This window comes from Myxocyprinus asiaticus, chromosome 45, assembly GCF_019703515.2.
Source record: "Myxocyprinus asiaticus isolate MX2 ecotype Aquarium Trade chromosome 45, UBuf_Myxa_2, whole genome shotgun sequence".
Taxonomy (NCBI): Eukaryota; Metazoa; Chordata; class Actinopteri; order Cypriniformes; family Catostomidae; genus Myxocyprinus; species Myxocyprinus asiaticus.
In genome coordinates, this window is record NC_059388.1 from 654,486 (window position 1) to 668,191 (window position 13,706).

At 40.0% G+C, this 13,706-nt stretch overlaps 1 protein-coding gene across 6 annotated transcripts in view; it reads right to left on the bottom strand.

Annotated features, from left to right (window-relative positions):
• The window catches only part of arfgap3 (ADP-ribosylation factor GTPase activating protein 3), a 28,007-nt gene that overhangs the window by 8,536 nt on the left and 5,765 nt on the right, over window positions 1-13,706 (bottom strand). For 2 of the 6 annotated variants that reach the window (XM_051688740.1, XM_051688743.1), the window contains exons 6-14: window positions 11,804-11,882; window positions 11,600-11,662; window positions 11,060-11,106; window positions 10,848-10,975; window positions 10,433-10,564; window positions 9,731-9,853; window positions 2,107-2,235; window positions 1,900-2,023; window positions 1,585-1,672 (exon numbers count right to left, since the gene is read on the bottom strand). In XM_051688740.1, the coding sequence (XP_051544700.1) occupies window positions 1,585-1,672; window positions 1,900-2,023; window positions 2,107-2,235; window positions 9,731-9,853; window positions 10,433-10,564; window positions 10,848-10,975; window positions 11,060-11,106; window positions 11,600-11,662; window positions 11,804-11,882 (913 nt within the window). Of the gene's footprint in view, window positions 1-1,584; window positions 1,673-1,890; window positions 2,024-2,106; window positions 2,236-9,730; window positions 9,854-10,432; window positions 10,565-10,847; window positions 10,976-11,059; window positions 11,107-11,599; window positions 11,663-11,803; window positions 11,883-13,706 lie in introns of all 6 variants that reach the window. The other 4 variants (XM_051688738.1, XM_051688742.1, XM_051688741.1 and 1 more) reach the window with 3 other exon arrangements.

Here is a 13,706-nt window from a genome sequence, read left to right on the forward strand (position 1 = left end):
TCCGCAACACTGTATCAAATCCCTTAGTTCCAAGGAAGGAGGAAGCGAGAGACGGCGTACTGCATTCCAGTGAAACAGTTCTTTATTTGTAGGTTATTCTTGTTGCTTTTTAGCAACACATTCTGGACACAGGCACACAAACACAGGCAGTTCAAACACGACTCTCTCTCTCTCGTCTGCTGCCATCTCCTCCGTTTTTATCTCCACCACAGCTCGCTGGAAACACAAACAGGTGTTAGCACAGGCGTAAATCCTCAACCACTCAGCTTTCTAGGACCTCACTCTCCACAGACCGGTGCTCGATCACACCCCAGCCTCCACAGGTGGATTTTCTTTTTTGAAGCCATTCTGTAGTGGATTTACTTCAATGTTTAGGGTCATTGTCCTACCACCCAACTTCTACTGAACTTCAGCTGGTGCACAGCCACCCTGACATTATCCTGCAGGATATCTTAATAAACTTGGGAATTCATTTTTCACTCGATGATGGCAAATGGTCCAGGCCCCAAAGCAGCAAAGCAGCCTTAAATAACGATGCTCCCTCCACCGTACTTCACCGTTAGGATGATGTTTTCATGTTGGCATGCGGTGCCCTTTTTACACCATACGTAGTGCTGTGTGTTCTTCCCAAACAATTCAACTTCAGTTTCATCAGTCCACAAAACATTTTCCCAGTATCGTTGAGTGTCAAGTTGGTCTTTGGAAAACTTCAGGCGTGCAGCATTATTTTTGTTGGAAAGCAGCGGCTTCCTTCGTGGTGTCCTGCCATGGACACCATGGTTGTTTAATGTTTTCCGTATAGTAGACTCATGAACAGAGATGTTAACTAGTTCCAATGATTCCTTCAAGTCTTTATCTGTCAGTCTAGGGATCTTTTTTTTACCTCACTGGGAATTCTGTGGTGTTCCCTAGGAGTCATCTTGGCTGGACGGCCACTTCTAGGGAGAGTACCCACAGTACTAAATCTTCTCCATTTATAGACAGTTTGTCTAACTGTGGACCGATGAATATCTAAGCTCTTCGAGATAAGCAACAATTCTTGAATGTAGGTCTTCTGAGATCTCTTTTTTGCGAGGCATGGTCTACGTCAGCAGATGTTTCTTGTGAATAGCAAAATTGTTCAAGTGTTTTTTATAAGTCAAAGTAGCTCCAACAAACACCTCCAATCTTGTTTCATTCATCTGATGCCAGGTTTGCCAACTCCTGACTAGAATTAGCTTTTGTTGATGTCATTAGGGCCTAGGGGTTCACATACTTTTTCCCAACCTACACTGTGAATGTTTGAATGATGTTTTCAATATGTACAAGAATACAATAATGTGTTCTTAGTTAAAACAGATTGTGTTTGTTCATTACTGTAAGTTAGATTTAGAATGAAAGGGTGCACATACTTTTTCTTGCCACTGTAACTTTACTCAGTCAAGGTCAGTAAGTAATCATATGTTAATGATGAATAAAGCTTTGTGGCAATACTTTGAAAACAGTAAACATTTCAATTTACTTAAGAGAAAGTTCTTCTTCAAATACAACATCATCAGTTTTCAGTATTTTTGGTATTTGATCTAGCATTAAAATTACACTCACGTGCTGATTTCTTCGGTTCTTCAAACAGATCAGCTGAACTGATTGCAGAACTTCCTGAAAAATTCTCTAGTCGATTCCAAACTTCATACTGCAAATGAGAGCGACAACAAACCCTGAAACTAAATGTCTAATCTGAGATGTCAATGAATGTACAGACAGAAGACACAATAACGGCAACACACAGACTGACTGACAATGACAAACTCTTCACGCTTATGATGAAGTTCTGCTACAATGAACACACTCATAAAATAACAGACATTAAATGCTACTTATAGAGGATTTGTAAGATCTCAGTGAGCAGACCTCACACACCTCAGAGCTTTCTTGTTTGTTGAAGTACATGTCTGAGGAGATGGCTTTAGCGTCACCAAACTTCCTGCGAGCATCATCCGACATGGACTGCGGCCCGGGGTCGGCTTTCCTTCTCGCTGTCGTCCTGTCATCGTAAGAGAACATTCTGATGGATTCACATCATCACTCCTAAAATGAAACTCGGCAGTGTATTTATGTGAGTCTTACCGCTCATCTGCTGATGAGATCTTTGTGTCCAGGTAGAAGTCTGACTCTGCTTTCATTGTCTCTTGTTTTTTTGCTCTCGTCCACTGTGAGAAAAACTGATCTGATGAACCTGGTACTTCATCCAGAAACCTATGAGACGATCAGAGAGCAGATAACTACTCAGAACTAAAGACACAGACCTCCTTAAAAAATACTGTGGTGGTACCATGGAACAGTGATGGGTTCACAATGCAAAAAATTATTTTCTTACAGAGTAATTTTTTCTTTCCACTAAAAACATATTAACATCCCTAAAAAATACTTCAGAAGCAGAACATATTAAGTCTTGTTTTCTGAGGAATCTAACAAAATTTAGTGAGGTTTATGCTTAATCTAAGAAAAAACTATTTGTGAATGGAGTAACTTTATCCTTTTGAGTTTTTTTCCCCCTTTACCCACTGACAAATATTTTTTCTTATTTTAAGCATAAACCACGCTACATTTTATTAGAGTTCTCTGAAGGGACATATGATTGGACATCACTGATTATGATTTCAAGAAAAGTAGTACAAAAAATTTAAATAGAATTGCTTTATTACAATACAATTCAGTATTACTTTAATCAATAGGTGGCGCTGTCACCAAATTTATATTTTGAGGTCAGGGTGTGGTGACAATTATACACACAAAGTTTCATGTCAATATGTTGCCGAGATACCGCCTTAGGTCCTTTTAGGAGTGTTGCCATCTATTTCACTGCATTATACAAGAACTGTTTGCTCTATCAAAAGGCTTTTGATAACTTTTTGTCGTGAGTGTCCCTAGATGATACATGACAAATGTCTTGTGAATCAGACATGCTGCCTAGGAGAAGTTCGACAAAGTCGGTTTTCAATTAAATAAAATATGGTGGACAGGAAATATGGCCGACTGTGGTTAATTAGGTATCAATGTACTCAGCATGACAAAAGGAAGCTAACCACACAAGTCTCATGACAATAGACCAAATTAATCAAAAGGTATAAGCATTTTATTATATCATTTGACCACTAGGTAGCTTGCCCCCAAAAATTTTGAGTACCTTGGTACAACGCCCAATATGACCGACATAGGAAAATTGGGTAACATTCGTTTCTGTATGCCCCAGTGAATCTAAAGAGATCAGTCTCAAGATTTTAGGGCAAACTTTTCAGAAGTTATAAGCAAAAATAGCCCTTTTTCATATTTCTTGACCACTAGGAGGCACTGTGCCAAAACGCAGGTACCCTCAAGTCATGCTTGTGATGACATACACCAAGTTTTGTGTCAATACGCTAAAGTGTTGCGGAGATACAGCTTCGCTGTTAAATTAGTAAAACGTTTGTTCCATCATCATGAATTCCATAACTTGATGTCATGAGTGTCTCTAGATGATAAGTGCAAAATTTCAAGCGAATCCGACATACAGTCTAGGAGGAGTTCGAAAAAGGCAGAAAATCTAGTCGGGCAGAGCTTCGAAAACCAATTAAGACTTAGCATGAGTCAGAGAAATCAGAGGGAAAAATTATTCTAGTATTTACGGTTCAAATGTTCTGGTCAAAACGTGTGTGCAATTTGCAATTAACATTTTTTTATTGATTCAACCATTAAATATAAATAGCAGAACACACATATACAGAATCAATATACAACCCCCACAAAACCTTGCACATAAAACTCTGAATCTTCATCCAAAGTTCTTGCAAAAGACATGGGTTGTGTCTCCATCTTCTGTTTGACATCGCCAGCAGGTGGGTGTGTCTTTAAGACCAAGCCAATACAATCTAGAGGGGGTCCAATAAAATCTATGTAAAATCTTGAATTGCATAAGCTGAACCCTTGCATCTCTAGATGCAGACTTGACATTTTTTAGAATCCTAGCCCAAACTCCGTCCTCCAATACCAAGTTTAGATCTTTCTCCCATAATCTCTTAAATTGAAGTTCCGTCCCCCAGACTCTGAATTAGTAGGGAGTAATACACTGATGCCTCATGACCTTTTCCAAAAGCAGTAATCACCTCTCCCAGAGTATCTGCCACTTAGGAGGGTGTAAACCACTCCCAAAAATAGTACAGAGCAGGTGGCGCAGCTATAAATACTTATAGAACTGAGATCTAGGAATCCCAAAAGGTTGAACCAAAATTTGAAAGGATCTCAACACTCCATACTCATATAGGACACTGAGTGTAGTAACCCCCCTCCCAATCCACTCTGACCAGCAAAAAGGGGACTTGTTGATGCACAATTTGGGGTTCAGCCATATGCTCGAGGCAACATTTAAAAAAATTTCAGAATGAAACAGTCTGGACACTTTAGTCCATACCGAGTTCAAGTGCGAGATAACGGGATGTACTTTAGCTTCTCTGATTAATTTGATAGAAAGGCTCTGCAGTGGCGAAATAGGGGCAAGAACTTCCTGTTCTATACAGAACCAGGGAGGGGCTCTCTCAGGTGGAAGTGACCAATGAGCCAAATGTCTGAAACTGAATGCATAATAATAAAGCTAAATCTTTGGGTAGGCCTAGCCCACCTTTGTCAATCGGCCTATGCAACTTACTGAAATGTAATCTGGGACGCTTACCATTCCAAATGATGGACTTCACTATGCTATCAAATTGCTCGAAATAAGAGAGGGGGACATCTACAGGAAGAGACTGCAGTAAGTAATTGAATTTTGGAATACAATTCATTTTAATAACATTAACCTTCCCAATCATAGATAAATTTAATGAAGCCCACCTGTCCACAACACTCGAAAACCGTTTAATTAAGGGTTCAAAATGAACTCTAACTAAATCAGACAAATTTGCTGGAAATAAAATACCCAAATACAACTTCTGGGCAGTACGCCATCAGAGCCAAAGCTTTGGATTTAGACCAATTGACTCTATATCCTGAAAACTTAGAAAAGGAATTAATAATTCTGTGGAGGCAAGGCATAGATCTACTGGGGTCAGAGACGAATAATAAAATATAATCTGCGTAAAGCAGAAGCTTATTTGCCATACCTCCCGCCATCACCCCTGGAAAATCATCCTCCTTTCTTATCGTGGCTGCTAATGGTTCCAGGGCAAGACAGAACAATAATGGGGAAAGAGGGCAGCCCTGCCGGGTGCCCCTATCCAGAGTAAAATTATCTGAAATTAATCCATTTGTTTGTACCGCTGCTACTGGGTGTCTATAAAGTAACTTAATCCATCCAATAAACGTACTCCCGAACCCGTATATTTCCAAAACCTTAAAAAGATAATCCCATTCTACCATATCAAACGCATTTTCGGCGTCAAGTGAGATGGCAGCGACCGGAGATTGTTCATTCGCTACTGACCACATGATATTGATGAGACGCCTGATGTTATCAGAAGAGCTGCGACCCCAAATAAATCCCACCTGATCTATATGTATAAGAGATGTCATAACTTTACATAATCGATTAGCCAGAATTTTGGACAAAATTTTTACATCTAACTGGATCAGGGAAATTGGACGGTAACTTTTACACTCACTTGGATCTTTGTCCTTTTTAAGAATCAGACTGATCCGGACTTCTGTCATGGTTGGCGGAAGCTTTCCATTCTTTAATGAATCAGTATAAACTTCTAACAGAAGTGGCGCCAGTTCTGTAGCATAAGATTTGAAAAACTCAGCGGCAAAGCTGTCAGGCCCCGGAGCCTTGCCTGTAGGCAAGGCCTTATATACCTCACCAAGCTCCTCCAAGTTTATCTCAGAATCAAGAGAATTTTTTTGCTCAGTCATCAGTTTAGGGAGATCTAATGGTTCCACAAAGTTTCTAATATCTTCATCAGTAGACGAAGACGTGGAACTATAAAGATCAAGATAGAATTCTTTAAAGGCATTATTAATATAAATGGCTGAGGTAAATATTTCACCACCAGCAGATTTCACTAAGGGAATAGTAGAAAAAGACTCTCTCTGCTTTATATATCTAGCCAAAAGCTTCCCTGCTTTGTCCCCTGACTCAAAGTATGACTGTCTTGCCCTGAATAGCCAAAACTCCACTTTCTGTGACAAAACAGTATTATATTTGTATTTTAATCGACTCAAAGTCTGAGGCAATCAGCTGACATACGGCGCTTCAGCTCTGCCTCTGCACTTTTAATATTTCCTTCCAACTCCACAAGTTCTCGTGCTTTGGATTTTTTGATAAATGAGGCATACTGTATGATCCGGCCCCTCAGAACCGCTTTAAGTGCCTCCCAAGCCACGCCCACAGAGGATACTGAGGACCAGTTGGTCTCCATATAAACATTGATTTCAGCCTTTAACATTTGTTGGAATTCAAGATTTTGCAAAAGGGATACATTAAAGCTCCAACTATATGATTTCTTTTTCTCTGTATATGGCAACATCTCTAAACTCACCAGGGCATGATCTGAGATTAAGATGTTTCCAATTGAACAATCAACAACAAATGAAATGAGGGACTTGGATATAAAAATAAAAAAAAAATCTATTCTAGAATAAATCTTATGGACTGATGAAAAAAAATTTATAGTCCCTACCAGATGGGTTCAACAGTCTCCAAATATCTGTAAGACCAAGATTTTTACACATCCTGTGAAGCGTCAGTGTTGCTCTAGGGGGCTTACACACTTTTGTTTCACTATGATCAAGGACTGAGTCCATCAAAAGATTAAAGTCTCCTCCCAATATTATATCATGAGGGGTGCCAGCGGCTTGCAACATCCCTTCAAGATCTATAAAAAAGCCATGATCATCAGCATTAGGTGCGTAAATATTAGCCAAAATCAACCTTTGCCCTTGAATTTCAGCTAAAACAATAATGAATCTCCCTAATTTATCTTTAATCTGTTTGAGATATTTGAATTGTAGATGTTTATTTACCAGTATAATGACTCCCTTGCTCTTACTTGAGCCAGCACTAAAAAAACATGTCCACCCCATATCTTCCCAAATTTTTCAGCTTCCTGCGGGGAGAGATGTGTTTCTTGAAGAAACACTATATCATATTTCTTACGTTTAAGAAAAGTAATAACCTTCCTTCTTTTTATGGGGTGCCCCAACCCATTCACATTCCATGTGGAGAGAGATAGTACACTCATATTAACATTTGACATTTTGATATAGTAGAAAAAATAAATTGTGTGTCAAAAACAAAATTATACAGACCACATTCCCCATTAGTGAAACAATAAAACCCCGAACTTCCCCCTGAACAAAACAAACAGAAAAAAGAAAAACGTGCGCATTAACCTCGCACACGACAGCACCAACCAGCGACAATCCCTCTAAACTCAAAAGGTCCATGAACGCCCACGAGTCCCCACGACAACTTTGCCATCGGATTGCTCAATTTTGCCTCACAAATTTGTGAAGCTAAATTACATTACAGAAAATACTTTGTAAAATAAACCCCAGCCAAAAGGAAGAATGAACACAAAGAACATGTAGATTAATTCACAGAACTGTCTCAAAGGTGTGATCTTCCACAAAACAAATTTCAGTTGATATAAAACCGTTCAGATTCCTCAGACAGACAAACGAATGTTCAGTAAGACAGCTGTTATGAGTTCAGCGGATGACGTAATCATTCCAGTGTTCCGTAAACAGAACAAGCTCCAGCCGCTAGGCGGAGCCAACACAAAAAGAAACAAAACCGACATCCCTGTTCCCCGGATGGTCAAGTCAATTCACTCGGAGGCTGCATAAAAGTGTATATCATGACTTACATAATCCGTCAACTTTATAAAAGACATCCTTTGTGTGAGCATGTAGATATTTTGCAGTCATCCGTAGTGTCCACTCTCAAACTGGCCGGGAACTTCCATGCAAAAGTAATCTTTCGTCAATGCAAAAGCTTCTTTAAGGAAAGTGTTATTCACAAAACAAACTCCAGCCGCTAGGTGGAGCCAACGCAAAAAGAAACCAAAATGACGCCCAGCTTCCTCAAAAGCCAGAGTAAGTACAGCGAGTCAGAACCACTCATACGAGAAACATCCAATGGTTTATTCACCCATTGATTCTATAAAAGACATTGCCTGATTGGGACATGTAAATACTTTGCGACCGTCCTTCGTTTCTATTCTCAGTTTGGCCGGAAACATCAGAGCAAAAGTGATCTTCCGTTGATGTAAGAGTTTCTTACATTCCTTGAACCGATCACGTTTCTCTCTTGTCGAACTCGCAAAGTCCGGGAACAAGAAAATATTATGGTTCTTCCAAGAAAGCTTCCCTTTGCTCCTCGCCTGGCGCAACACGAGATCTTTATCGGATGATCTCAGAAATCTGGCCAGAATTGATCTGGGCCTATCTCCCTCAGCAGATCTCCAAGCAGGGACTCTGTGAGCTCGCTCGATTTCCAGCTTGTGGCCTGTTATGTCGAGCAGATTCGGGAAGAGCTTGTCCAGGAATTTCACCATTTCTCTGCCCTCCTCATGCTCAGGAATTCCAACAATTCTGACGTTATTCCTGCGGCTTCTATTCTCAAAATCTTCAAGCTTTTCAAGAATACGTTCCAGATCAACTTTGGTCGCGGGCAGATTAGCGGTTAATTCCCTCTCCAAAGACTCCAAATAATCGATTCGTTTCTCAGCATCTGACACTCTTGTAACTAACTCGAAGAATTTGAATTCCATCGCCGTAATCGATCGACATATTACAGCGAGATCCTCCAAGTCAGCAAGAACTTTCGTCATTATCACCGAAATGTTGGACAACTGACGCTGGATCTCCTCTCCCGCCGCGCCATCCAGATCGAGTCCCCAGTCTGTAGGCCTGTCGTGGCTTGTAAGTGTCTTTTAATGTCTCCAGAGCCCAATGATTTTTACTTCTTTGCCATGTTTTACCTCAAAGAGCAAATGTGAAACAGGGTGTATCGAATTTCACCAGATTATAACATGAAAATAATAAAAAATTTAGCAAAGTGCGCAGAGCTCGTCGTTCACACGTCTGCTTCTTGCATGGTGTCACGTGACCTCCCACGTGTGTGCAATTTGAACAGTTGGTGGCACTAGAGGGTTTGAGTTAGAGAGTGCCCTCTAACAGTGTGCCAAATTTCATAACTTTCCTATGTACGGTTCTATGGCCTGCCATAGACATCAAGAGTGGAAGAATTATATTGAGAACACTAACGTATACAACAGGTGCCTACAAACCTTATATATAAGCAAATGACTTGTTTTAACAATGTTTAGATACTCAATAAGAAAAGAATTTTTTTGCAGTTGCAGATGGTATATTAATGATACAGACTGATTACCATATTCATTAAGTGGTAATACCATGGTACTTTTTTGAAAATGAAGTAATCATGCTTTTGCAAATGACATTTTTAAAGAGAAACAAAATATTCAATAGTTTACATTTCAACAGCAAGAAAAGTTCCTTTAACCCAAACTCATCATTTACTCATCCTCATGTTTTTTCAAACCCATATGACTTTCTTTCTTCCTTCCTTTTGGAGCTTGACAGACATGGCCACTACAAACATTGAACAGAACAGTTTCTCCTCAAGTCATACAGGTTTTATAAGGAACTGATGACAGAAATTACATTTTTGGTTGAACGAATTCTTTAATCAAATGAGGAAGAATCTAAATAGTTGATGGCATTTTCTACATGATGTGATGAGTGTATGATGTTTGACCTGGAGGAGAAGTGTGCATCTTCATCATCCTCATATGTTCTGCTGCTGGAAGAGGAAACAGCCACAGATGGACTTTCCTGTTTTATGATCTGCATGTCCTCCAGCACCGAGTGAGACAGCCCACTGAAATGACACATCAGTGAGTCAGAAACATACGTCTTACACTGTCTGCTAACCACATGTGATGCCAGAAATACTCTTCCATGTTAAAATACTTTCTTGTGCGTAGTCAACTATAACTAATCTACTTGTAGGGTGATTTTACCTAAAAGCGCAACACTGTGACTCTAAAGATATTCCTCTGTTTGTTTTGAGTGACACAACAACATCGAGGGACTATCACTTTTGTTTTTGTTGACCAATGGCAGACAGGAAAACCCATTTGAATTCAATCGTTATTTTTGAAACGACACACTGAAGGTTTAAGATATGATTTGCAGTGATTTTTCAATTGGAGTTGGTGATTTGAGTCAACATGAGTGACAGCGATTGAGTGAAGTAAATGAACAGCAGTGCGATACGAGTGCAGTCGAGTCACAGCACAGACATAGAACGATGGTCGAATGAGATATTCTGATGGGGGTTTTATTTCTATTAGTCTTGTGCTGGGTAGCTCCGCCCACAAGCCTGTATGTTAAGCACCAGATATCTTCCAACAGTTCACAGAGTGTTTTATATGAGTGAGGAGAGAACAATGCAAACCTCCGTCCGCCGAAGCCCATGCCCAGTCGCTCCGCCTGTTCCTTCTTCTTCCCCTGCAGACAGCTCAGTTTCTGCTCATCTCTCTTCCTCTGCAGCTCCAGACTCCCATACGCCACACTCAGAGAAGAGACTCTATGACAGAGAAATGATAAAACATCACATCACTGAGAGAGAAGATACTCTTTCACAGAGACACATCATAACACTGGGAGAAAAACATCAAGAAACCGAGACTGGATTAGCAACTGTACTGTATCAGATTACACCCAACACTTGTGTTTGCTCATCTGCAATACATCTGTGAAACATTCATTGTCAGATGATTTCCTGACGTTTTTGATTGTGAATCTTTATAAGATGTCTTCCAGATCTTTCCCAGATGTCTCAGTGATGTCTCAGAGGCAACACAACTCACGTGAGGTCTTCAGGCTGTGTGCTCTTCTCCTCCTGAAGCTTCTCCTCAGCTTGAGCTCTCTTGTGCTGTGCTGAGAAACTTGCACTGCTCACCTTCTGAGCGCCCAGACCGGCTTTTCTGCTGCCCATCTGATTCACACACAAAAGACACACTTTATAAACACACACTGAACCGCAATAATCAACTCATTGAATGAGCAACAGCATACTCACGCTTTTCTTGGCTGTGGTCGGTTTCTTCTTGAGAAGAGAGGACGGCTCTGTAAGAGGTCAGCAACTACAGAAATCAACTACCCAAAAACTTAAACATTCTGCATAAGGGTGTGTAATACTGTTTGTGCCACGGCAGGTCATTTAGCTAAACTGCCAGCCACCGTACCGTCGACCTGTAAGACATCTCGGAGTGACATTTGACAAAAAATGCTGTAGCTTAGATGACACTTCACTTTTTCATAAAGAAGTAGGACAGGAAACAGTGAATCTAAACTGTGTTTCAAAAGACTCAAACTAAAAAGAGTTGAGACAGTATGAATGCAAAGAGAACGTTTGTTCAATTACATATGTAGAGTGAGTTGTTTTATATGTTTGAATTGGAAAAATCAATGTGGCCCTAACCAGTGAATTTCCATCCTGTTCTGCATGTGATCCGGTCAATATTACTCTTGAATATTACTGTTATGGTGCATTGTGCATGTACCTTATACAGGCTGTATTGGCAATAATATTTGATGAATGTTGAAGTGTGTGTGTTACCTGTGACAGTTTTAGGTGACACACTGAGCTGATCGACACTAGGACCCTCCTGACTGTCACCTGCTAATGAAAACACACATTAACTGCACAAGTCAAGAAATAAAACATGCTTATGCTTGCATTATTCTCATTTGTAAGGCACTTTGGATTTAAGTGTCTGCTTAATGAATAAATGTAAATGTATTATATGTATAATTATCATACCATTATTATTTTTATCCTGAACTGATTCAAGTGATTGGTTAATGGTCAGTTGAAAAGCAAAATCTTCATTCTGGGCAGTCTGGTTAAAAAAAAAAAAAAAGAAGAAGAAGAAGAAGAAGAAAGTCAAAGACATACACAAAAAATACAACATAATTTATGCAAAAGTTTTCCAATAATACATGTTGTGAAAATGGGAACATGGCACATAAAGATGGCGTTATGTTGATCTTAAGCAGAGGAATTGAAGCTGTTTTATAATACGTCACCTGAGGTGGTGTTACATTGTGAATATAGTCACTGCTGTGTGTCATGTCTAACAACACCTTTGAACTGTGACAATATAACACAATCACTTGTACCTTATTGCTTACATATAATAATGCAATATAAGATTACATGGCTCTCTGGAATACTGGATTCTGATTGGACAATTGCAACATCTAGCAGGATAATGAAGTGTGTAGAAACTCATAATGTAATAAAGCATAATGGAATAAGTTAAACATAATAAATGTTCATAATGTAATAAAGTGCGTAGTGTAATAAAGTTTTATTTTACAGGTTATTACAATATGAGAAATGTATTACATTATGAACTCACCAAAAACATATGATCATATTGTAATCATTTAAAAACACAACAATAGTATCCTTTTTAAAAGCATAAAAACATTGGTGATAATCCTTTATAATCCTGTAAATTTTTGTTTAAATCTAAATCTAGTCTTTAACTACCTGTGAAATACACTGAATTGAAATATTCAGTTGACTGAAGAAAATATAATTGTGCCACCATATTAATTTATTTCATTATAAAACTAAAATGTAATTACATTTTTTTTAAATTTTTTTTTAATTGATGACTTGGACCGAATAATAAAGAAAAGCAGCCAATAAGTGCCCAACATAGATGGGAACTCCTTCAATACTGTTTAAAAAGCATCTCAGGGTGATACCTCAAGAAGTTGCTTGAGAAAATGTCAAGAGTACATGTCTGCAAATTCTAGACAAAGGGTGACTACTTTGAAGATGCTAAAATATAACACAGTTTTGATTTATTTTGGATTTTGTTTAGTCAAATATATATATATATATATATATACACACACTGTGGTGGAATGATCCGCCCCTCCGGCTCGCCACCCTTCAGCCAGGCTCATGACGGGAGTTGAGCAGGAGAGTGAGAAGAGGTGCATCATTAATAAGCCTCGTTCTGACAGCGGTGGATGAAGCACACCTGTTGTGAATAATGCTTCATCACCGCTGTTTTTAAAACACAGAGCGCACCTCTTCTGGGGAAGCCGGCTTCAAATCTCCATGTGTGCACACACTGGCATCCTCGCACGCCCAGGACCAGAGCTGGGAGGGTTCGGACGAGATGATGCGCCGCCGGACCCCCTCATCGGACCCCTGGGCCGATTAGATGAGTCGGTGGGGGAGAACTGCACACGTTGCGGCCAACGGGCTAGAGGCGGGGCCACCTTCCCCTCACGGGCTTGGGAAGTCAGGCCGCCAAGGACGCCGCCGCCCCACACGCCGTGGACCCTGGAGGGGAGCGTGTGTGGCTGATGGACCCAGCTCATGGCTGGGCCATTCCTTGGACACTTCCCCGCCCTTCACAGAGCCCCGTCTCACCGCGAGGATGCCAGATTCCCCCTTTGTTATGAACACTATTCCCCTGGGACACTTTATTATCCCCTTTATGGACATTTACGTTTATTATTAATTCGAATAAATCCCTCTCCGAGGCTTGACGCCACACCCACTGTGTCTGTCTCTTGCTCACCCCGCCACACACACACACACACACACACACACACATTCATACATATTAATAATCATATATCTGATTTATGTTTGTATTCATTCAATTGCCTATGACACTTGTAGACTTCAGTTTGAA